This window comes from Ptiloglossa arizonensis, chromosome 10 (assembly GCF_051014685.1).
Source record: "Ptiloglossa arizonensis isolate GNS036 chromosome 10, iyPtiAriz1_principal, whole genome shotgun sequence".
NCBI lineage: Eukaryota > Metazoa > Arthropoda > Insecta > Hymenoptera > Colletidae > Ptiloglossa > Ptiloglossa arizonensis.
This window is the reverse complement of record NC_135057.1, coordinates 14,497,070-14,522,817: the sequence shown is the minus strand read 5'-3', so window position 1 is coordinate 14,522,817 and position 25,748 is coordinate 14,497,070. Positions and strand designations below refer to the sequence as shown.

The window sequence follows — 25,748 nt, the reverse complement described above, 5'->3', positions numbered from 1 at the left end:
GCCGACTTTATTTCCTTAAATAACAGATTGCTCCTAATTGTGATAAAGTGTCGCGACATCCTCGCGTCTATTGTCTTGTTACGCGCAGCGATGTTATTGAAACACATCGGGTCATTTTCCAGATTTCTTTTGGACAATTAGCGAGCTACGCAACTTCTTTGTTTACAAACTCTTTCAAGATTCGTACGAGTGCCGATGGGACAATTCGAATCGAGATTTTGATACATTTCTTTTTCTTTTTTTCTGTCAAGAATATAGCTCTTTGATTCGTGGTACGTATACGTATATTTGCAACAAAAATGAATATTTCTTTCGAGTTCGTTATTCGCGATTTAAATTCTATAAAATTCAATCTTTCGTCCGATCGATTCTAACTCGTTATTTCGTATAGGTATTAGGTTGTTCGGAAAGTAATCTCATTTTCCAAAATGGAGAATATATAATTTTCACCAAAAAAATGAAATGACTTTCCGAACAATCCAATATTTATCGTGTAGTGAAAGTGTAGTATTTGGAATCTCGTGCTGCTCAAATTGATAAAAATATCTTAGTAACAATACGAACGAGAGGACGATTTTTTGCTGAAAGCAACGGTTCAACGAATGATAAACCTAGCAATAAGGCAACCGTATGCGTGCACGCGATGCAGCGCAGAAAGAAATTCACCTTCGATATTCGATCGTGTTTCTCGGGAAACGGTAATAGAGGACTGTGGTAGATCTTGCCCAATGCACCGTGTAATTTTACGATGAGCAGAACTACCTAAGAAATCGTCCCTGAGAATAACAACTGACGATTATGGGTTCTAACGGCGTTATTTCTGATAGTGCTTAACGATTATGGACAGTTTTTACCGGATGGAATTGTAACAGCACGCAAACTGTATAGTTTGATAATGCGAGCCCAACTGCTGCAGTCTGCTATCTCCGCGGGATACTACAATGTATTATTTATAGGAGCGATCGAAGGTCGTTCGAAGAAGATTCACGTCGTACATTGTTTTCCTATGTGTACTTTACGACTCGAACTAAAAAGAAAAAAATATTCGTATAAATTGTCGCAAATATCGCTATCTGTGGAATAAGATGAATAAAAAGGAGCATCTCTACGTTTTTTCGTCGAAAGGAGTCGATAAAGTACCTCAAAAGGTAACGATGATTATTCTCTGTGCAATTATTGGTCGAACAGAAAATGAATCATTTCGATATACTCTCCAGGTTTCTCGGAAGATATTTCCATGTGGACATCGATGACGCATTCGAAGGACGCAAAAATAACATCTGTCGCATCCAGTCAATCGCAGGGACCACGGCCGAACACCTAAACGTTAATCCGGAAGATTATCGAATCGGGTCGATATTATTGCGAGTTTTCGTCGAGAATCGTCGAAGATGGTTCTTGTCTTCTCCGGGGTGATTAAGGATCAAAGGTGTGTCGCGTCTCCCTGAGGACGAATTCTCTTTAAAAAAATTGCGATAGGTGTGCACGATGCAAAGTTAAACGAGTATCGATTGCACTTTCTTAGATCGCGTTTCGTACGAAAGTTGCATCCAGTGCGTTGCGTCCGAGTGTATTTGTCGTTGATACTAAGAGGATCTGAAAAGATGTTACCTGGGTCGAGAGGAACGCAGTACAGTGTGTAAGGGGAATGTGAACAGTGTCGAGCGATTTGTGCTCGGTCGTGAACTTTCGAAGCTGACTATATCGATACGATTCGTAATTCCTGCCGGGTAATATCTTTCCAGCCCCCTATGGTACATATCTGGGAACTGATGCACCAGTGATTACGATGAAATCTGTAGAAACTGTTGGAATGAATGCAACAACGATCTTAAGGATGCCAGATGTCGATTTTTGGGACTGTCTCCGTATTGGCGCGTGAGGGTCGTCCGCCGCGCGGTCAACGGTTTGGCCGTTTACGTTTTTGTTTTTCCTACCAGTCGAGTTCCAAGTCCAGAGTCACGAAGACATATCACATTGTACTCCTCGAGTTCCTACATTGTATTCTTGTGTGTACGGGAACTATACTACTAGATACGCGAGATCCCTGCATATCATAATAAACTACTTATTATAATCTGAACTTTCCAACAGAAACAATCGTGAGCAATGTAAATAGAACGAAACCGAAGCTCACTTGTCATAGATAGAATCTCCCAGAGACATATTATAGTCGTTTACCTTTCAAAGACCCTTGACACCTATTTAGAGATCGTGTAACGAAGAAAAACTTTTTTGCGCGATTATTGACGTTTTAATGGTCTTCGATTACTCGATAGTTTATCGATACGTAATTAGTTCGAACAGATCGTTCAAACAATTAATATCGTTTGAGGCTGGATTTGTTAGATAAGATTTACCGAGACGATTTCAAGCACACTTGCGATAAAACGCGATAATATTCCTCCCGGAATAAAGATTATTTGTATAATCGCTATCGATTAAAAAATTTTACAACAATGTTCGTTGAATGCAAGCTAAATTTTTACGGAGCGCGCTGAAGCAAACCTAGCCTTTTTCGAAACAAAACAATGGTTAAAGTCCGCGGAAGCGCTGTTGACAATCTCGATGATCGATAATCGGTACGATTCTCGTTCGATAAATGCGGTAATACTCGATCTATCTCTTTTTTAACGTTTCGATACAAAATCGAAATTCGTATGCCAATTTCAAGTTGAAATTATACGTTGCGTGAGTTTCCTGTGATTGTAATGTGAGACGGAAAAACTGATTAGCAATTTCAAATATGTGCGTGTCATTTTTTACCGTTGTGAAAGCATTGTTAACAGTTGTAAACACTTTTCTGAGAAAAACGTGTAAATGTCAATGGTACTCGTATTCGAAAAAGTGCACATTGAAACAAAAATGCAGTCTTGAAAGTGGCGCTTGGTCCGGTAAGAAGAAGATGTCAACGTATCGCAAGCTCGAAATTATAACAAAATCAACTAAACATCGACTGAAATGGCTGTATTGGTAACTATTTGAAATTTAGTTATGTACATTAATTTACGCTTCTTATTAGTTATCCTAATATCGATACAATATTCCTCCATCGCGTATCATAATTTCGTGATTTATGAGGTCTAATATATGCTATTACCGGTTTTTAATTTGTTCTTAATTAAATTAAATAAGAATTATATAAACGGATCAAGATTATTTCAATATATTTATTTAATTATATAAAACTTTTTAATTTATATAGATGTCAAATGTATCTCTACATTTACATTTATGTATATAAGTTGAAAAAATACAGTTATCGAGGTATTATTTACTAAATTAATTAAAAAAATAAATTTAAATAATAACAATGTATTTAAATTATAACATAATTGCAAGTACATTCGTAGTGAAATAAACTCATTATCACAGAAGTAGTATATTCCCTTAGTAGATAAAATTGTAATATACATTTTTTAATTATACTTATTGTATGTATATATAAATAAATAATTGGGAAATATATTTAGACCTATAGCATGTAAGCGTAAGTAATATAAGCAAGAGACATTGTAATATGTTTCTGAAAAATTACAATCCATAAAAATTCTTATGCTTAGGTTAAAATAATTCTACTGACTAATCTTAAATACGGACAGAATAACTTTTAACCAAATTGATTAAAATAAAAATTGAACAAATTACGATACTAATGTTAACAGTATAACAATTTAAGACACTGATGTTATCGATACAATAGATCAAAGCAATTACATTAGCAATATAATGGACGAAAGCATTAATGCATTGATATAAAATTCTGTTTTCGATTTTACTACTTTACCACAGATGGTTCGTACAAATAGTTTTTAGGTACGTAACCTTTGTTACCATAACGATCTTCCATTAGCCACCATTCGTCGTTCCCCTTCTCATCGTGTGGTCTAACTAGCCTTAAAGCTTGTCCTTTAACAATAGCCAATGCTCCAGGAATTATTGCAGAAAAATCATATTTTGCATAATAAAACTAAAAGAAATTATAATTTGAAACTATAAAACATTTTTTAACAATGTGAGTAACTTCACGATAAATAATGTATTGTTGTCTACCTCATAATTTAGATTTTGATATTGTTGAACTCTAGGAATTTGTTCAATGTTGCCATAACAGTGGATCTCCTTTTTTACTTTCTCACTAAGACTAAGTTCGAGTAACTCTTGTAAATGCAATTGAGCTACAGTTCCCTGCTCTTTTTCAGGAGAATCCATGCAAATTAGATCGGGCATGGGTGAATTATATGATTTACTTGTGGTAGCAGTTTCAGTAGATGATGCAATTTGTGGTATTTGTTGGGGTTGTAACAGTTTAGCTGGTAAAAATCCTTGAATAACACCATTATCTACAAACCACCTACTTGTATCACCCATAGGATCTTGTTTCTTTATTACTGCAACCAAAGTTTCACGTGCTGCACCCATATCCAAAGATGAGGTGCTTATTACATTTTCTGTAACTATGTATAACTGATTGCTAGGGTATTTATTTTTTAATGTAATTCTTTGTCTTTCACTTTGTGGGCAGCATGTGGGCTCTGCTTCTTCTATTCTTGAATTAGACCCAGCAAATGCAAAGCGTGTTATTTGATTCCACAATAAGTTGTGATTAACTAAAAATGATTCCAAAATATCTTGAGATGATAATTGAGTTGAAGTCTAGGAATAAAAAGGCATTCAATTTAATTATATTTCTTTTAAATGCTCGTAAATAATAATTACTATATCGTGTAGAATACCTCACAAAGGGTTAAATAACATTTGGTAATCTTCCCGCATAAAAATTTTCGAGCTTGTGCAAAAGCACTTATACAATTAACTAATACTTTGGTCGATGCATCAATCAAAATTGGCAATTCTTCTAACAGTTGCTGTCTCAAAGCTTCGTAATTACTTTTTGCTGTTGTTAGTTCATCCTGTACCTATATAAATGTTACATAGAAAATTGAAATATTTTAGAATTTATTTAATTTTAAGAAAAAGTAATTAAATATAATATAATATGTAATTACAATTCTTGATTCTTTATACTTTTCACTTTTGGAAATAGCTGCATCGTAATCGAGTAATTTATCGTGTCTTTTTGTTATTAACATTGCAGGTCCTTCTAATAATATTGCCAAAAAATTTATTGGTGCACTGACTCTATCCTTTAAACATGTTTTTAGATCTTGAATAAATTGTGACCAAATAGTGGATCGTATATCTCTAAGCCTCTTTGCTTCAACATTTGGTGTTCCTTGATAGTATTGAATTAAAAAATCTGATATTACTTCTCCAGAAATAGCTTCTTCGCTTAAATATGTAAGACACTGTTCAATATCCTTGGCTAATTGTAAAGTACATTTTTCTACAGATCTAAATTGTTTTTCAAGTTCATCAAATTCTGGATCAGCTGCGATATTCGTTAATCCTAAACTCGCAGACAATCGCGTACTTAATCTTGTAGACATTTTTGCTACAGAATGCATATTAAGTTTTGACATTTTACTCATTAATGTGTTGTCATTATCTAAATATTTTGTCACCAAATCCTTCCGACGTTTATACTCATTAATATGGCTTGCAACTGCTGTCATAGTCTTCCATGCTTCCTCAACTACAGGCTTATCAGGATGATTATCTTCGGTACACTAAAAAACAGCTACATGATTTCAAAGAAATTTATAATACACTGATAACATGTATATAAACATTATTGCGTGTAATTATTTATTGATTAATTACAACATCACATAAAGCAAACATTCACATAATACTAACCTTTACCAATTCATATAAAATAAGTGGATACTTCAATATCCTTTGTACTGGTTTTATAAGTATAGAGCTCATATCAAAGCAAGCTACTTGATACCGTAGTGTTTCAATACCTTTGTTGAATACTGTCATTATTTCTTCATTATTTTCATACTGAAATTATAAAATATAAATTATAAAATATATGGAACACAAAATTCGTATGAAACACATATGAAAAATAGAACCTTTTTCAATAAAACCAATGCAGCTTCGTGATTCCCGCAATACTTCACATAGACATTTTTTAATTTTTCCGACATGTTTGTAAAGCAGGGACCAATTGTTTGTAATTCTTCGTCGCATCCTTTCATAGCTCTTAATATCATATCTAATAATTCTTCTGCAATTTGAATAACATCAAAAATGTTACCAAATAAGGTAGCTACATCCACTCCCAGAGATTCAAGTGAACTTGGATTATACAAATTAAATGTTTCATATGTTAATCTTAAATCACGAACATATTCTTTTTCTGTAAGGACTAATTCTGATATAACATTTTGTCTTTGATCTGCCTTCTTTTGTTTAATATCAATATTATTATTATTATTGCCAGCACCATCAATTTGTTGATTAATGTTTTCTAATGTTTCTTTACTTTCTGTTATATCTTTTTGTAATGGAATTCTACCCGGTGCTGGTACAGGTGGTGCAGGTCTGTGCAGTTCTGAAAGTCTTTTTGATTTTTGTTCTTCAGTTCCTGTAGAACTTTCTTCATTGTGCTGTACTATAACGAAATCTTCCAATAAATTTTGTGTAACATCTAGTGATTCCCCGTGCGAAGAACTCAGATATCCTCGTGGACACAAACCAATTTTACCAAACTGATCTTCAACATTAACCCAATCTGAATTTGCCATATTAATTACTGTAACTACATCACCTTCAATAACACTCAAATCTCCATCCATTTGAGCTTTAAAAGTGTACTCCACCTTTGCTTGTGTCCCAGGTACCAATTCATTGTATTCTGTAGTAGTTATATCTTGGTTAAAAAAATTCTGTTCACTGCTATTTTCAATGCAATCTACTATAATGTTGACATAAGATATAGGAAATATGCCTTTACGATCATCTATTGTACCCTCCATCCATTCCGAATCTATATGTTTAATAAGGTGAACTACTTCTCCTGTTTGAAAACTCAGTTCATTTGGAAATTGTGCACTAAATGGATATAAAGTTATAGCATATGGTTTTACATCCAATGTATTGAAATTGCTACATTTTATAGTGCTTTCCAGTGGTTCTGATATAGCTGTTTTGTACTGAGGAAATAAGTCATAATAATTTGGTGCAGGTTCATCTGTATAAGATTGTGCAGTTTCATTGATATTTTTGTAAGTCATTTCATCACAGCTGGAAATAGACAAGGAGGTATCATTCACTGTAGGCATTGTATCTTCTTGATCGTCAGTATCGCTTAAGTAAGATACAAATCCTTCTGGAAATATTCCTTCTTTTCCATCTTCTGTTATTCCACGACACCAACCATCATTAAGAATTTCAGTGACAATAACTATTTTCCCTTCTACCAAATTAAGTTCACCTTCAAGTTGTGCTTCCAGATTAGTTTTTATTTTGGCCCTTTTTTTTATAGTCTTTTTTTCTGAAGCTTTCTAAAGTGATAAATGATTTATTACTTCAGACTTCAAATAAGTTCTTTTACTTTTAAAATGAATATTGTTTACATAGCATACCTTTAATAACTTAGAATCAAGTTGCCATACATGAGTCAAAGGAAAAATACCCTTTCTGGAATCAATCCTTCCTAAATACCAATCAGATCCAACATCTTCTACTCCAATAACAATTTCACCTTGTTCCATAAAATACAAGTTAAAATAAGTTCTCTACTTTGAAGGAAATATTATTCTATAGACACAGAAACAAATTACCTTGAGAAAAAGATAAATCTCCATCCTGCTGCCCTGGAAAAGCAGCAATTGAAACAAACAAAGTTTCCGAATCATGTAATTGTGGAATGTCTACTTTGTGTAAATGACCCGAAGGAAATTTTCCTGACCTGCCTCGAGACTCTCCGTAACACCAGTATTTACTAATGACACTATATACCTATTTCAATTATATAATAAGTATAGTACAATTTAATATTTACTTTTGATAGGGTTATATGCAAATGTTTATAAAATTACCAAAAAGTATTCTCCTTTTTCTAAACTTAATTCTCCATCGACAGTTGTGAGAAAATCGGATAAAACTTTCGTCAAAATTCCTGGTTCCATTCTTATACACGATCAAATTAAATGTTACGTTTAATTTCGAAAGTTCGCAATTCACAGTTCCGCGAACTGACACCTTGTCAGTTTTGTGATAAGCTGACTAGTCACGTAGCAGGAACGTCTGTACGGAATTATGCCAACCACGAAATTGGCACGAATAAATACGTTATTGTAAAATATAAAATGTATGAAATTGTTTAAAGTATTTACTACAAGACCGATTGCAATTATTTCTCAATATTTCTTATAATGTTATTATTTGTTGAAACAAACAGTGCTTATCGTGTTTATTTCAGTTTAGAAGTTCGTGCAGTTGCTTGCTTTTTCACAAATGAATTTATATAATTATGATTTTAATGTCAGCAAAAGCTTATAATTGTTGTGATAGCAAATATTAACTGTTACGGTATAACAAATTTTCTAATACAATAATCGTTTTAATTTCATACTTAATAATACGAGTGTAATGTGTTATTTAAGGTTAAGGATCTAATTCGAAAGTTTGACACTTTTGTACAAGTAATATTTTATATTTATTGAATGTTTGTACAAAAATGTGTTCGTAGAAACGTAATAAAATTTCGCAATTTTTTTTAAACGAAGTTTAACTTAAAATTATTACGTGACTAATAACTGTAAGGTTATGAAATCATATGGATAACAATTGTTTCACGAACCATCTACCTATAACATTGATTTATATCTAAAAAGTTAATTAACGATGCAGTGCTTAAAGAAATTTTGTTATATTGTACAAAATAAGCCTCAATATTATAATAGTGTAAACTCGATACACAGAAAAAGAAAATATGTTGTATTAAACTTTGTCCACCGATTTAAACACGATTCTAACACAAAAATAGAAGAAATTCAAGAAAATGAAGAAGAAAAAAGTATATATGAGGAATTGTGCCAAGATTATTTGGGGACAGGTATCAGTGGACATAGAGTATTTATTTTACAACCATATATAAAATGGGGAATTAAGAAAAAAAGGAATACTACACCTGCGCTACAATTGTCAGAGGCAGTGGCACTTATTGATACTTTACCAAATTGGTCTGTAGTTGATAAACAACTTGTTCCCTTACTAACTTTGCAAAAGAAACAATTAATCGGCAAAGGATCTTTCGAAACTTTGCAAAAGCAAATCAGAAGGTGTACAAATGTTACAGCAATATTTATTAGTACAAATATATTGCAGTTTCGACAAATTGCTGAATTACAGAGTGCTTTTCACCTCCCAATTTATGATCGTTATTCTATAGTCATTAATATTTTTCGTGAGCACGCAAAAACTCCGGAAGCAAAATTACAAGTAGCCCTAGCTGAAATTCCATATATAAGAAAAAAAATGATCGATTTATCTAGTGGTCAAAGTGGCAGAATAAACTTGGATGAAAAAAGAAATCGTTTGCTAGAAAGTAGAGAAAGAAAGTTAAAAAATGCACTTGAAAAGCTGAAAGAACATAGAAAAATGATAAAAGGTCAAAGACATAAGTATGGTTTCCCAACTGTTGCTGTAGTTGGTTATACAAATGCTGGGAAAACATCCTTGATAAAAGCATTAACAGGGGATGTATTGATGGAGCCTAAAAATAAATTATTTGCTACTTTAGACACAACAGTTCATCAAGGATTTCTCCCCAATAAGTTAAAAGTATTATACGTCGATACTATTGGATTTATCCAGGATGTACCAGAAACTTTAATCGAACCATTTACAATAACTTTAGAAGATGCTATGAACGCAGTATGTTAATTCGTGTAATAATTATTTTAAAACATTTGAGAAATTCTTGATTAATTCTTTAATTTTTGTAGGATATTATAATTCATGTCTATGATAAGAGTCATCCCGATGCCGAAGCACAAGTTCAACACGTTCAAAAAATAATACAACCTATGATAGGTGAAAATAAATTAGTAATTAATGTTGCTAATAAATGTGATATTGTTCGAAAGGATATTGACAAAGAAGAGGCCATACCGGAGGATACAATTCCTGTGTCTTCTGTTAATCTAACAGGCATTGATCTATTACGGTTGAAAATAGAAAAAGAAATTCTGAATGCTGCCAATTTACTATCAAAACGTATTAGAGTACCAATAGGTGGTTTAGTCGAATCATGGTTGTACAAGGAAACAACAGTTATAAATGCCGAACCTGACCCGGAAGATTCACAATACTTACTAATGGATGTGGTTATGACAACATCTTCATTTTACAGATTGAAGCGGTTATGCAAAGAACGAAACACTAATTCCGGCCTATAATTTATTTATATTTGTGTTTAATTGTAATTTTGTTTGATTTTTTTTTTAATTTTGCTAATCAAGGAAAGCACAAAATCTCCAGTAACGTTACATTTATACGACTTTTCAGTCAGTTTGAAACTGTAAAAGAAAAATTTCTGTAATGCCGTTGGAGCAATATTTCTGAAAATATTTTCTTTATGTAATTACACGGATCATCCACGAAATCCTCAATATTGAGTCTTGCTTCTCAAAAGATTTGTACTACGAGCTCTCCCGCACACGTGTTTCGCACGTGCGTTTCTCTACAGCCGACAGTTCTGAATACCAGATGTATGACACATAATTCAAAATTTCGGTCAAACTATTCGTTACGTTCGTTAACGTGCATACGAAAATAAGCTTGGTATCGATTCGATTCTTTTCTTACAAAAAGACACGTGTATATAATTCACGTTATCGGTGCAATTGCGGGCACGTGGGAGAAAAATTAGACAATTACGCAATTGTAATTTCGTAATGTAAAATTAAATACCTCCCGTTGGAAACATCCCCGAATGAAAGTATCAAGTAATTGTCCGCGCGCGTACGATGCGTTCCAGATACGATTTCACATTATCGGGAGAATAGAATTCAAGCATAGTGGGATAGTACGTTGAAAAAGAGAGATACGAAAATCCGACGAAGGGTAAACGAGATAAGGAAGTTCGTTACACTCGGTTCGGCCTGGCCAAATGCCGTTTGATATACGAGCCCCGATAGTTAAGAAAGACAGTAGCAGAACAGGGGCAATTACGTAGGCGCATGGCAGCCGTTAAATCACTCCGTAGAATTTAATGAACAATCGATCTACCGGTTTCTAGATGTTCTTTCCTAAATAAGAGTCCGCGGTGGATATCAGAGGCCGCGCGTTTATTAAGAGCAGAGTTTATTTGTCTTATCTCTCTTGGTGAGTGCAAGAACGATCATCCACCGCAAGAAACTTCGCGGCGAGGGTGCCGGCGACGTGATGTATAATTCATAGACCCGGTGGTTCATGCATATATAGATATATAAAGCGTCTTGAGGAATTAATCGCGACGTCGTGTAGAAGAGTTTCGACGTGGCGTCCTTCGGTGAGGAATTAATGAAGGATTGATATCGCGATTATGGCTCTCCCTATGGGAAGGGTCCGGCGTGCCAAGAGCCGATCGACAACGAGCAAACGGGCCACGATAATTAATTACGAGCGTGACGTCGCTTTAACGTCGTTAATTTTCATTATCTCGATTGGAATTCGCTTGTAGCGCACCGTGTACCGCTTTCGGGCTTGCTAATTTCGCGCCTCGTCTCGGCCTCTCCGCGGAAAAGGCATTAATAATTCCGGCTGTCCTTGCAAAATTTGTCACCCACCAGCGGAGCCGGCCAAGCCGCGTTAGGTAACGTTAACGTTGGACACGCACACGAGACGCTCCGCTATGGCTTTCACGGATGCAAGGATCCCGGCAATGCACTTTGCATGTTGTCTGGATTATTAAAGCGAACCAAGTGAAACCTAATTATCACGATGCCACTCCTGGCACTGGCCCTAGCCGAACGACTAATTTCCACCGCTTTCCTACTGTTTACCGAGACAACAAAGCAACAACTTTACATTCCCGCCGCTCCCAACCTGTGGGACGATTCTAATCTCTGTAATCTTCGCGCGTCTACGTATTAGATGCACGATTGTCTGAGTCGTGTCGTCGAGTTGTACTTTTTGCTCGTATTCCGGTACAATACCGTTCCCTTAGTGCTCTCCCCTTTGTTTTCGTGCATCAGGCCAACGGAAAAATGTGTCTCGCTATTTCGTAAGATAAAGATCGCGGTTTGCGAACGTTTCGCGCGTAACGTTTACGTTGAATCGATCAATGTTGCACACGTGGACGTCGAAGATCGAGAGTGTCGAGTTCGTTTCAAGGTCGACGATCCTTTTCGACAGAATCGTGCCGAACGCAATATTTTCAAGGCGTTTCGTTACGCGTTTGCGATCTCGGACGATTTTGTTCGCGATCGTGTACGGTTGAAAACGCGTACGATGATGTTTCGCTCGAGGGGAAACGAGAGTCGACCTTGAAACCTCTACCTACCGATTTCCCGTCTATACGCGCAATTGCGTTTCGACAGAGTTGTCCGTCTTATGGCGCAACCTTCGTGTTTCTTTCCGTTTGAACGTGTCGTTGCATCTCGGCGTTGTCAGCGCCGCGCGTTTATCCAATGCTTCCAACTACAAAGCTGCAGCTTAACCGGGAACTGTAACCCAACAATTACACGAACGATTGGCTAACGAATGTCGATCGCCGCCGAGTGACTCGTATAATGTAATGATTGGCCGTCGCGCTGATTTGGTTGCTGTTACAGATTCAATTACGGTTCGCACGGCTTGATATTTTACGCCCCGATTGGACATCCCGAAATCGACCGAATCGAACTTTGATCTCCGACCGTCGGTGGTCTCCGAATCGAATTAAACGCGGCTATACGCATAAATAATGAGAATCGTGTCTATCGTTTATCATAATTGTCACGACGTCGTTGGACATAATTTCAAGTAGTCCCCCGCGTTGCCTTCCCGTTCGTTCGTTCGTTCGTTTACGCGGCCACCATTGATCGATCGTTCAATAGAATTGTCTCATTTGCGAAATATCTGGCGTACGTATCTTCCCGGTGTCGTGTCGTCGCTAGATTGACACGAAAAATAAACGCGAATAAGTTTGTAACGTTGTGTTAACGTCGAATCGTTAAGTTCTATCGTACGATGATTAATTATGCGTTTCACGCGACACTGGTTCGGCGGGGCATATGTTTCGCTCGTCGACAGGACACTCTAAGGATCGGGCTTCCTGGATTAATTGCGTCGCGATAGTTGTTGAACGGTCTCCCGCAACGAGAAATCAACGCCAAGGTGGGCCCTTTGCGCGACGTGACCGATGTTCGCGGGACGGATACGAGCCGACCGAACAGCGAAGCCGGTAACTTCAAAGGGACTCGAAAAAATTTGAACGGCCAACCCCGCGTAGGAGAATCCCATACTCGCGAATGCCTTCGTCAAACGATCAACACGGTTCCCCTTCCACGCTTACTAGACACTCCTCTCTCTCTTTCTCTCTTTCTCTTTCTCTCCATCGTTCAATTTCGTTTCTCGTCTCTGTCCCTTCTTTCGCTCGTAAGGGCCTCGGTAAAGAGATGTATATTTACATACACGCTCGTTCGTTCTCTATCTTGTCCTCTTGTTGTTATTACGGACAAACCTATGCAGATTTATGCACGTATCTGTCAACACTACCGTCTTCCCCACGATAGTACGAAATTCGGACGAATCGGGACGAAAATATTACGTAACTGTCATTCGTTTTATGGGTTCGAGGAAACGACAAGTGGAAACAGACGAACGTAGACCATTAGAGTATTTCGTTCGTTTACCCAGTCACAACACGACTCAACGGGGCGAGAGCTAGGCCCGTATACTCACGAACGGGGCCCCCGGTTTGCGAGTACGTTCCATCTGTCGTTATTTGCTCCTTCGTTTTTTCGCATCGAGGTGCAGACTCGAAGCACGATCGATCCGAAAACTTGTAAATGTTTACTTTCGATAATTTGGCAAGATTGGGAAAAAATCGAGACATTTGGTTCGCAGTGTCGGATACGCTCGGTCGATCGAATTTTATCGAACGATTTTTGTCGCGAGAGGATACACTTTCGTCGTATCGGTGTCGACGTTCTTAACTGTGATTAATAAACTCGAAGCGTTTTTTCTTCACGCGTTCTTCAAACGTAACGTTTCTCTACGAACGTGAAACTTACTCACCGGCTTGACGCCCATGCGAACGGTTATAGACGGTCCTGGCAAGAGGCTTCAGCATTGGCTGTTTCGCGGGCGTGGGAGCTCCGCAGGGGTTCAGTTAGTCTGCACGGGTAATAGAACTGCGCTGGGGGTGGGCGTAAGAACGAGGAACGGTTAGTATATCCTCGCGAAGGGTAGGAGCAATAGCCGGTTGGCGCAAGTGCGGCGGGGATATCGTGGCCTGGCGGAGCCCAGTCGAGTCCCGTGAGTCCGGGCAAGCACAGCTATTAAGGTGGTACGTGGTGGTGGTGTAGGCGTCGTCCGGGACTGAGATTTCGAGCCGCCATCAAAAAGCTTCTCCTCGGTGTCTGTGCGTCTACGTGTATTCGTCAGTTTCGCGTGGTACGCATCGAATCAGCCCATATCGTGTCCCATTTCATTGTCCAAAAGAACTAAACAGCTTCTTATCCTCTTGTGCCGCGTGCTATGAGAGTGTGTGTGTCTGTGTGCGTGTGGTAGAGCGAGAGAGGAAGAGAGAGAGAGAGAGCGAGAGGGAGAGTAAGGATAGAAGGACGGAAAGAGTAAACGCAGAGAGATCCAGGCGAATGGAAACTAAAGAACAGAGAGAGTGATAGAGAAAGAGAGAAAGTACAGTCGGTGCGTGCTACTACGCGCCGAAAGAGCGGCTGCTCGACCGAACCCGGCGAGGAGGAGGCGAGAGCTGTCACTTCGATCGCCATTTTAGCGCCGAGGCGGTGAAGAACCACCGGGTATGCACGCCGGCAGTGGCGACGAACCGGAGCGCCCTGACACGACGGACGGTGGTGCTGTTTATGGGCTGTGGCTCCTTCGGTGACTTTTCTCGCGAGTGTATCTCGTTGTGCTTTGGCTATCGAAGAGACAGCTGCGCGAAAGAAAATAAAACGGGGAAGAAAAAAAAAAGTGGTAAGCGCGCGTCGATCAGAGTATGTCCAGTGAGTGTGTCTCGTGTCGCGAGAGCTACGTTTTCTATCTGTCCGTCTCTGTCTCTTTCCCAATTTTTCGTTCGGTGGGTATCGTGTGTCGCTCCGCGCCGGTCTGTTGTTCGTACTCCTGGACGCATCGTTTTTTAATCACCTGTTAAGAATACGAGTAAAAACGAGTAAAAAACGAGTCCGGACGAGGAAATATTCGATCAGCGAACGCCGCACGTCGTATCCGGCAGTGAATTCGTCCGTTGGAAAACTCGATGTCTCGACGATATCGAGATAGTGGAATTTGGAATCGGTCGTGCCGTAATCTCGCCGGTATCTCGTTTCAGGTAAATCGAGAGTCTCGTGCGCGCGGAGTGACAGTCGAGTGTCGAACGTATGCGCGTGGTTAACTCGAATTCGCGAGGTCGGTGGAAGGAGGGAGCTCGCGGGAGTGAGAGACGAGGCGCAGATGCGTGAACGGTAACGGAGAAAGAGATAGTGCGAAGAGGCGAACGAGGAAGATCGGGGGAAAGAGAAAGGAACGGATGGATGGAAAGGAGAGAAAGAGGAGGGAAGTGTGCGTGCGTGCGTGCCTGCGTGCCTGTTTGCCTGTGTTCGTGCGTTCGTGCGTGTATGCGTGAAAGAGTGAAAGGGGTTAGAGAAAGAGATAAACGAAGAACGGCGCCATACTGGCTCTCCGTAGTTTTCGAGGCACGTTCGGCAATCCTCTCTCTCTTTTCGTCTCTCGACTCGGTGTACAATTCGTCGATCGTCCGTGGTGTATCGCGGATGCCTCTGATCGATCGTAAATGGTTTTTAGGTACAACGATAGGCCGTCCTCGTGCCGGAACTCAGCGGACACCTCTCCCTTCCGGATCGACGGGCCTGTTTCCACTTCGTAACGCCGAAAGAAGGATCAGTGGTAGTGTCACGACGACTTTAGAACCACTTCGCTAGCCGCGTACGTAAACCCCGTGGAAGACGCATACCAAGTATATACGGAGGAATCGAACAGGCGCGCACGATGATTCTGCGCGTCTGAGAGCACCGAGGACGCGAGAGGGAGCGAGATAGCTAGATGGATAGATAGGTAGATAGTAGGTAGATAGAGATAGATAGGACAGATAGAACGACGCGCGGAAAAGGGTTACACGACGTCGAAGGCTCGCGTACAGTCGCGTTCCTCGCGGTGTGCAAAGGATAGAGTGACAACCGGCGATCCGCGTACGAGAGTGGGGGAAAACGTATCCTATCGCGGGAGGGTCACGAACGATGTTATCGTTCTTCGTCGCGCGTTTCTTCGACCCCTGATGACCAGTGCTCGCTCGCAGTGTAACCGATTAACAGTCTCTCGCGAGTGTCTATCGATTAAACCGTCGAGGGAAGACCGAACGAAGAATTGAAGCGTCGCAAAGACGAGGACGAAGAAGGAGGAGTCGAGTGAGAGCGAAATAATTGAGGGAAAGAAGATCCAGCGAAGAGGAGAGCGGTAAAGGAGGATAGAGAATTAGCGGCGACTGTGAGTGGTCCGTGGTGCGTGGCGAGAGAGTGCGTGCTCTGAACGGAGCACGTTACGAAGGAGTACCATCGAGGACGGGGGGTCCAAAGCGACATTGGGGGGGCGTGTGAGACTGATTTTGCCCCCCCTACCCCCTGGCCCCGTCGCTCGAAACCGTGACTTCATCGTCGCTAAGCCAATTTCTCGTCGGCGTTACAACGTTGCCGGTTAGGTGAGTCACATTCCATGAATTCTTTTCTTTCGCGTTGTGTACGTACGCGTCCTTCGGGCTCGTTCTCCTTTGACTTTCCGGTTACGCTGGTCGAACGCGAATCGTTGTGTTTGCAAAACGAGACGAAACGAAGAAACGCGGCGTTGAGAATTCGCCGAGCGGGGGAAAAAGAGAAAAACGAATACGAGCGAGTGGGTGACGACGGTGGCGGTGGTGGTGGCGGTGGCGATGGTCGGGGGCAGAGCGGAGGGAGACTTTTTGTCCTCCGAGGTCGAGTTAACATTGTGATAACGTACAATGTCGCGTCGGGATTCATTGTACGGTTGATAACAGGCCACGTTCGCTTCCTGGGCTGCCCTCGTCGCGCGGAGTAAGAAACAAACGGGCTTCGGAGTAGAATGGTTCTTCTTTAAGTGTTTTGTCTATACCCCCGGGCTCTTTGTTTTCGTTCATCCGCGCTCGGTGTGTATTACCGGTCGACGGTCCGTAGGACTGGTAGATTTTGTTCCTGGCCAGGAAAGAGAAAAATTCGGCGTCGGTGTTTCGCCACCGAAACACGACTGGATTCAATTTCATTGTGTGCACACGTCGCGGATCCGTGACTCGCCCCTCGACCTCGCCGTCTCGAAGTAGCGAGCAAGGACTCGAAAGGTCGTTGATCCTGTTTGTCGAGCGACCGATAACAGAAAGAACCTCGATAAGTGGCCGAATGATAATATTAAGCGACGTCCGTGCAACCAGACACGAGTAGTACGCGCGATCTGGATTTTCCCGGACAAACGATCGTACTTTGGAAAGAGTAACGGTTCGCGAGCAGACGCGAAACCACCGCTGCCGTAACGATCGCACTCGCTTCTTATTCGAATTTACCGATTATTGTTGCGATTCAATCGAACTTTAATATTTCTATCAATGGATCGAACTTTATTCAATTCGGAGCAGGTATATTTCTCGTCTTCTCTTCTATACGGGCCTCGGATTAACCGAGCGATACGTCCGTCGAAGAAGCCAGATATAAATCGTACTTATCTTTGTACAATAAACACCGTGGGTGTTTATTGTACATTCGGTTGTTCGGAAAGTGATTTCGTTTTCCAAAACGGAGAATATATAATTTAATAAAACATTTCATTTTCACCGAAAAAAACCAAATCACTTTCCGAACAACCCGATATATATATATATATATATATACAATTACCGGAGACGATTTTTCTACCATCGTGAGACGATACAGAGATTCAATGTTTCTAATAAAGTCTAGGTAAATGTACACGGTGCGATATATCTAATCGTAACAACTTTCCGTATTATTTTCGTTTTCTTTGGTCGTGGTCGTTGTCCCTGATTGTCCGATATTTACCCACGATTACGAACGGTGTGACGCGCGATACGGTCGTGTATCGTTGTTACGTGGAAATTCTACGTTACGCTTAGCCGCGCATGGTACAGCACGGTATCACGGTTTTATGGGGCATGAACACATGTCATTACTTAAGGCGACCATCCCGATACACATTGCCCGGACAATTGTCCGTGTGATTTAACGCGTTCGCAACGTCTTCGAGAGCACCTTGCGTTTTCCGTACCCGAATTATTTCCGAATATTTGCAACGCACCGTGGGAATCCCGATTAGTCCTACCCTCTCGACGTTTTATTTATTATTATTATTTTCTTTTTTTTTCATTTTTCTACGATTTTCGTTCAAACGAAATCGTCGAGCGTGGCTCGAGCATGGCGACGCGAGAATTCATTTTTTTGTTAACGGTGCAATTACTTTCGAAATGAACGACGACAAATAGCGGGCACTGTTTGCGCGACCAAGCTCGTCAGATTATATATTTAGCGAATGCTGCACCGGCGTATTTTTTTTTTTTTTTTCTCCCGCTTCCGAATATAATTGATTGACAGCGTTGCAACGCCGAAATTCAATTACTGTTGATACAACGCTCGAATATCGTCGACTTCTGATCAATACTCGGGCGCAAGTTTCGCGATGTGCGTGTACGCGTGTGTGTGTATGCGCGCGCGCGATGGGGGAGGGAGAGGTGGAAAACAAAAAAAAAAAAAAAAAAAGAAGAAAAAATACACGCGGCCCGCACACGTACACGGTGTCGCCTCGTAGGAAATTCTTGTCATTCGTTGCATCTCATCCGCTTGTAAATCGTTTCAGGAAACGCTCGTGCCCGTTCGACGGGGGGGTGTTCCCGCGGGTTTAAAAAGAAATTCATAATTACACGGGGGTTCGTTAGCGGTTGCGCGGTGTTCCGTTTTTGAAGTTAATCGACGATGAAAGAATTTACCTCCGGATCGCGATGAGCACGGCTTAAAATACGAGCAGCTTTCGTGGCTTTGACCATTAAAAGCCGTACTGCGATGCGGTTAACCTCAAAAAGTCTATAGTTCGGCCTTCCGTCGGCTACCCTGGGCAATTTCACCGTGGAATATGAGGAAGGATAGCCGAGGAGAACGAGGTCGGCGCGTAGGCTCGTCCTTTTTACTTTCTTTCGTAGCCCTCGGTTGCATCGGGAAAGAGCGGTGTGTTGCGGCGTCGTTAACGGAAACAGGCCGCCGTGCTCGACGCTGGCTGCTTAATCGCGAGCTTTCTCCTTTTTTCTTTTTTCTTTTCCGTATTTTATTCGACAATGGATCGAGAAAGAAAAAATGAAAAGAAAACGAGAGCCCGCGAGGGGGAGAAGAAGGAACGCGATCGGCGAAAATCCTTTTGAAATAGCGCTTCGCGATAATCCGATCGATCGTGAAAAAAATATGGCCCGGGTGATTCGGGGTCAGGGGGTACCTGAAATAACAGGAGGGCCGGGTCTCGGATTACCCGATGTATTTGTTCAGAGGGTCCCACTCGTAAATTGTTTCGCGGGGTCGCGATTCCCCCAGGCCCGTTTTCGTTCGAGGATTCGCTCGACGAGTATCGGGTTCTTGCGCAACGGAACGCGCGAAAATCTACAAATCTCGAACCGATACGATTTTCTCCTACCGATTAGAACCGTTTCGTCTTCTTCCCGTTGGAAAGGAAACAAAACAAAATGAACTTTATCCCCCCGTCCGATCGGTTAAGGCAATATCCATATCCTCGGTATCATTGTATACAAACAATGAGCTATTACGTGGAGCGTGTAGAACATAAACATAACGTGGTACGATGAAAGGTACACAAATCGTTAGGGAGAACAACGCGTCTCGTTTAAAGTACAGATGAAACGACCTGTACCGCCTAGCTTGCACCACAATGATGCAACTGGGCACGGCGCCCTTATAGAAAACGTGGTGCACGAGGAAGAACGAGAGGAGCATGCCTCGTGCACGACGTGCATGCCTCTCGACCATAGCTATACGGGTATACGTATACGTGGATGCCGCTTCTACACGCCGAGTCCTAGATTCTCGGTTTCGTATCCGTGAGAGAGAAGAGAAGGAACAAACTCGTAGCTCGCCAGTCCCACGGGGCCTCGGTGTCCTCAGTTATCTCGGGCAGAGGGGGCCTCACCTCTGCGATCCTCTTCTCCCGGCCCCCTTTCTCCCGGCCAGTCCTTTCGAATGCATCCATCTCCTACCTTCCCCCTACCTAACCCCCCACCGAACCCTCACCTTCCTCCCTCTCTCCTTTTTTTCCCGAAGGATCCTATTCTCTCCGTCTCTTTCGCCGCTCGGAGATCCCGCTTCCTCTCTCGCTCTTTGTTCCTTATTACGGAGAGTTAATCCTTTCTCCACCTTTTTTTTTCTCTCTCTCTCTCTCTCTCTCTCTCTCTCCTCCTTCTCGTCCTCGTCTCTCGCCAACCTCGTTCCCCGACGCCGTTTCTTCCGCTTAATTCCCGCTTCGGACGCCGACGGAGGCGGTATCTTTCTCCTCGTCACGACTCCGTGGCTCACCTCTGTACTTTCGTAAAATATGTATCCGAGTTTCGTTGATAATGAGAAGACGAACACCGTTTCCCCTTGACGGGGGAAAGCGGTTCCCTTTTCTCGCTTGACTCGCGTCAGTTACGAAAGCCACGGCTCTCGTTCGTGCGCCCACCGATAATGACGCAACGGACGTTTAAACGCACGCTTTGCGTCGCCGAGGTCGCGTCGATCCTCGAGATCTTGGTCGGCGTTGTTTTCCTCGATTTTTCCCTCGTATCCTTACCGATCGAGAAACGGGAGTTTAATTGGACAGCGGACGAATTCCACGTAAAATTACTCCGACTGGTTTCAATACCCCGTCGGCAAATACCAAAGGAGCCCGAAAGACCGGACCTCTAAGATACCTCGTGACCTGACCTCAACCTGTTCGACTGTTCGGGACTCCCGTTTCGTCCGTCCTCTTTTTTTTCTTTTCCACCGCTTCTCTCTCGGGGACCAGTCGAACCCCTCTGTCAGCCTTCGAAACCTTCTCTCGACCTCGAACCACCTTTTCTTTTTTTCTTTTTTTTTTTCTTTCTCTCCTCCCTCGTTCCGCCAGTCATCAGAATTCATCTTCCAAATACGTCTCTCCGTTCTCTTTCACGTCCGATTCCACGGCGGAACGGGCCCACCTCGTTCGTCTTTTACAAGAAGGTTATTTCGCGATCGTTTCCAAACATCATTGTAGTATTATTCGCTCGGTGGATTGGTTCGTTCGCTCCTGTTTCGGACGCTTTATTTCGATATCGTACGGGTGTTGCGTTACACACGGGGGTGCCACGCGCGGTCTCACCTCCGTTCGGCTTGTTGGTTCTCCACGCACGTTGTCGTTTGTTTCGAGCGGTCCCACGAGGTGTCCCGAGCGCGTGTTACGAGTTTAAGATGACAAATAGGAGAAAGATGGGGACGCGGCGTTATTCTTCTCGCGGAGAGACGTGGAAACAACCGAAATCGTTTTCCGATGTCTACTCGTTTCGGGCTCGCGTTTCAGGTACCCGAATGTATTTAAGTCTTAACCGACCACGACTCGGCCGATCCGTTGGTATCGCGTAATGACGAAACAATGGCGCGTCTTGATCGTGCATCGGACACGTAATCGTGGCCGCTTCGGTCGGATTTCACTCAACGCCCATACTTGAATATGCAACAGCGACTCGACATTCGTCGTTTCAGCGCGCTAAAGGTCTCGATACTCCACTATGATTTATACTCTCCCAACAAACAGAACTTTGTTCACGAGCCGTTACAATGGGCCCCGAGACTCGATTTTCAATCATTTTCTTCGACCGTGGGACTACCGCGCGCGCGTTGGATGTTTCGCGGATCGTGGCTGGATTCAATAATAATTTATGCCTCGTAATTGTTGTTTCTTCCTCGACGTTGTTCCAGGAATAACGTTATTTTACGGGGGATGAGATGTTTTTTCGGATAAAGTGCCAAGACGGTTTCAATTAAACGAAGAATACGCGTAGCGAAGTGCATCGCGTATAGCGAGTTTATTACGCGTATCTAGTACGGTACGAAAAGCCAAAGTAACGGTGCATGCTAATTTTCCAGGACCGTTTACGTCGATCGTAAGGGCTCGAAGGAATATTACCATCGATGTGCAACGATGATAACAATTTTTACAAGTCTTAATGTATCTACCGTGCTTTAACGTGCGTTTCTTTGACATTGCGTTTCGGCTTCAATCCGGTATGGCTTCGAAACCTGCAAGATTATCGAAATTCTCCCATTGTCTACGGTAATGCAATTTGTACGGGATTATCGAAATTCTCCTGTTATTAACAATATTGCAATTCGTACGCGATTATCGAAATTCTCCTATCGCCGACAATATTGCAATTTACGCGGGACGATCGAAGCTCTCTTATTGTCTACAATACTGCGATTTGTATCGCGCCGGGGTTCGACTTTTGCGGTCGACTGTATACTCGTTCGTGGATTACTCGCTCGAGCAAGCGCGGTATTTAAAATTTGTTACTATTCGTCACGCGACGAACACGAAGATGCGAGTATTTAACGTGTGACGGAACTTCGTGCAAAAGCCGGTACGAGGAACAAGAAAGGCGTGTCCCGAGACATACCGTACCGAAAAGGTTGAGGAACGAGTCGCACGCCGTTAGGTAACACGTTGATCCATTTGCATTCGTAGCTACACAGCTTCGGGTTGTCGCCTTGTTCTATCGATTCTTCAAAATTCCATCGTCACCTCCGGTTCTCCACGGAACACCTTCAACGTTTGCGAAAGTAACGATCGTGGAGAAGTTTCCGAGGAAATACACCTTATTTTCGGTCGGTCTGAAGGTTCGTATAACTCGAGTCTCTACGGTAGAATCTCGTTTGTTTCTACCATCGCGCGAAGTGTTGATATTTTCGGACAATTTTTCCAAATTTCGTCTCCAGTTTCTTCACGAAACAACCCTTAACCCTTTGCACTCGAGGCTTCTTCGCTACCAGAAACCTCGAGAAAATCCTCTGAGTGGTAAAATTAACCTGGAACGGAACATTTTTGTATACTTCGCATAAGTGCGTTTACGCTCTACGAGAAGGTAATATTTCAATTCCAATTTCAATTACAAACCACCAAGTTTTTCCCGATCGAAAATAGTACACCGAATTAGGTGACGACTGAGGATCTCCTCTCGAGTCCAATGGGTTAAATATCCGCGGAAATGAACGATCGTGGATGGATTCTCGAGCGAAAAATACTTTACTTTCAATCGGTGAATCCGAGTCGGTTGCAACGTTCGGATAATCGAGTCTCTTTCGGTTCGTACGGACCCATCGCGTGGAAAGTTCGCGGCGTTGGTAGCCATGTTGCGCGAATCGCGATCGCACGAATTCGTCGAACATGACGTAGTTGGGGTCCTCTTGCAATCTCTGTTCGATGGCCGTCAGTATTCTTCTCTACGCCCACTCTTCGGGTCCGTTGGTCTCTCTCGTTCGCGTACGTTTTGCATTGGCGGTGTCTCGTTCTCTCGGTTGTTCCCTCTGCCGGTTGCCAGGCTCGTTTTCTCATTGTCAGTGTCCGTCTCTTTGTCTCTCTTGTTTCGCCGGTTCCGTCGTTCTCTCGGGGCCTCTGGCCGCCTGTAGCTCTTCTGGAAGTTCTCGTTGCCCCTTCCACAGGAATTCTCCTTTTCTACGGTCTTCCAGGTTGCCTCGGGCTTTCCAAACATCACCATCTTGTCGTGGCTGAAAGAGGAGCCGAGGAACGGACGACTGTGCCTCCCGCGCCCCCCACTCCTCTCTCTCTCTCTCTCTCTCTCTCTCTCTCTCTCTCTCTCTCTCGTGCTTTTTCCTTTTTCTTGTTCTGCTTTTCCACTTCCTCCGCCTTGATTTCTCGACTCCTCGGATCGTACGCTTTCGCCGGTGTACCGCGAGATCTGCCCGCGTGTTTCCCCTCTCTCTCTCTCTCTCTCTCTCTTTCTCTCTGTTTCTCCGTCTGTTCTCGTTCTTTGTCCATTATTGGGCGTGTTCGTTGCGCCTCCGCTCCTCCAGCAGTGTCTTCGCGGACTGTTCTCCTCCTACTCTTGATTTTCTACCAGGAATACGCCGCGCCGCGATTAAGGACAAAATACAACGGACCCATCGAGCCGTGGTAACTACCGGCTTCCACCTTCTCGTCCTATCGGGGAGCATCTTTAGGGCTTCCTAACGACGAAACTTTGGGTAATTGGTTTTAACGAGCACTCTTTTCCCGTTCGAAGATCCCGATACCGACGTCGAGATTGTTTCGGCTCCGTGATCGCTCGATCGCGAACCACCCGACTGTTCGCACGAACGAGTCGCCGCGAACTCGTCCGAAATGAAATTTCCACGGACACGAGGGCACGCGTGGACGTGTACCGCGTTGGAAACACGCCTGCACGCGACCGAATCGGGCCCACGCGTTCCCATACGTTCGGGGAGTTTCTTTTTCTCGTAGGCGTCGATTATTTTTCTTCTACGATTAACCGAGTCGTCCGCGTACACGTTTCTAGATCCGTGAGAATATTATCCATCGATCGATTAGGCTTTTCTACGGGAAAAGAGTCCAAACGGGACGTCTCGGTTGCCTTTGAATCATACGAGACTCAAAGTCTTCGAAGCGATCGTTTTCACCTGGAGAACATCGTTGATATGTTCACGGTGCACCCGTGGAAATGTAATTTTACCAGCGAATAATATGCAAGGACGAATTATTTGCACAGGAACAGGGATCACGGAAGTCCTGGAACAGTTAGGGCGTATGGTGTACGGTGAAATTTTTAAATAACAATCGGGGTATCGTACGCAGGTTGCGATTAGGAAGATCCGAAATGGAAATAGGGGCAAGTTCTCTTTTCGATTCTCGAGAAGGGTAAATTCTTTTCTGGTTTCTCGAGAAGAGCAGTCTCCTCTCGTCGTCCAAGAAGTAGAAATCCTCCTCTGGTTTCCCGAGAAGAAGACTCTCCTTTCGTTTCCCGTGTTCGTTCAATTTTTAAAGCGCGAATCGCGACCGAAATCGGGGATTTGGTACGCGATCCGTGCACCCGAAACGAAAACAACTCGGCGTGGATTTCGGTGTTCCACTCGGGAACAAGTTGCCGCGTCGGTCCCCGCTCGTATCTCGGAGCAGACTTCTCCGTGGAGTGTTCGTTTCCGGCCACAAAATGGAAAAGCGTGTATCGAACTCCGCGGGAAACTGTGCCGCGGAACGCTACGAAAAACTTTTCTGTTCCATCTCTCGTAGCGAAGTAGATTATGTATCCGTCGCTCGTCTTGTACATCTTTCCGCGAAACTTTCTACCTAATCGCGGCTAGATTCGAGAACAAAATCGCCGGGGACGTCGATTTATCGTTTTAACTCTTCGGGTCGTGGCGAGTTAAGAAACGTTCCACATTTTTAACCATTTTCACTCGAGACACGATCCTCGATCGTCACTTAATTCTGTGTACGATTTTATGAATCGCTATTAAATATCCAATCGTAGCATTTTTCAAAATTCAGTTATTTTCTACGATTTCACACGTTTAGCAACGGTGTTAATATTCCTTCTCGCGATTAAATATCTAATCGTACCGTTTTTCAAGGTTCAGTTA

The 25,748-nt window shown here is 42.5% G+C and overlaps 3 protein-coding genes across 5 annotated transcripts in view; 2 read left to right on the top strand and 1 right to left on the bottom strand.

The window, feature by feature from the left end:
• The first annotated feature begins 499 nt into the window (after window positions 1-499).
• Plexa (plexin A) overlaps window positions 500-25,748 on the top strand; it is a 463,061-nt gene continuing 437,812 nt past the window's right edge. The window contains exons 1-3 of one of the 3 annotated variants that reach the window (XM_076322385.1): window positions 500-1,148; window positions 1,218-2,973; window positions 15,874-16,783. The gene's annotated coding sequence lies outside the window, so the exon portion shown is untranslated. Of the gene's footprint in view, window positions 1,149-1,217; window positions 2,974-14,262; window positions 15,046-15,873; window positions 16,784-25,748 lie in introns of those variants that run through there. The other 2 variants (XM_076322388.1, XM_076322386.1) reach the window with 2 other exon arrangements.
• Window positions 3,471-8,138, bottom strand: LOC143151932 (rho guanine nucleotide exchange factor 38). Its single transcript, XM_076321463.1, has 9 exons — window positions 7,956-8,138; window positions 7,698-7,875; window positions 7,500-7,618; window positions 5,985-7,418; window positions 5,761-5,910; window positions 5,010-5,630; window positions 4,737-4,919; window positions 4,054-4,656; window positions 3,471-3,970 (listed from the first exon to the last, which is right to left on the bottom strand). Exons 1-9 carry the CDS (start codon window positions 8,043-8,045, stop codon window positions 3,779-3,781), a joined length of 3,570 nt encoding a protein of 1,189 aa, XP_076177578.1. The 5' UTR covers window positions 8,046-8,138; the 3' UTR covers window positions 3,471-3,778.
• On the top strand, window positions 8,620-10,876 carry LOC143152015 (putative GTP-binding protein 6). The gene is made up of 2 exons (XM_076321647.1): window positions 8,620-9,795; window positions 9,867-10,876. Exons 1-2 carry the CDS (start codon window positions 8,764-8,766, stop codon window positions 10,317-10,319), a joined length of 1,485 nt encoding a protein of 494 aa, XP_076177762.1. The 5' UTR covers window positions 8,620-8,763; the 3' UTR covers window positions 10,320-10,876.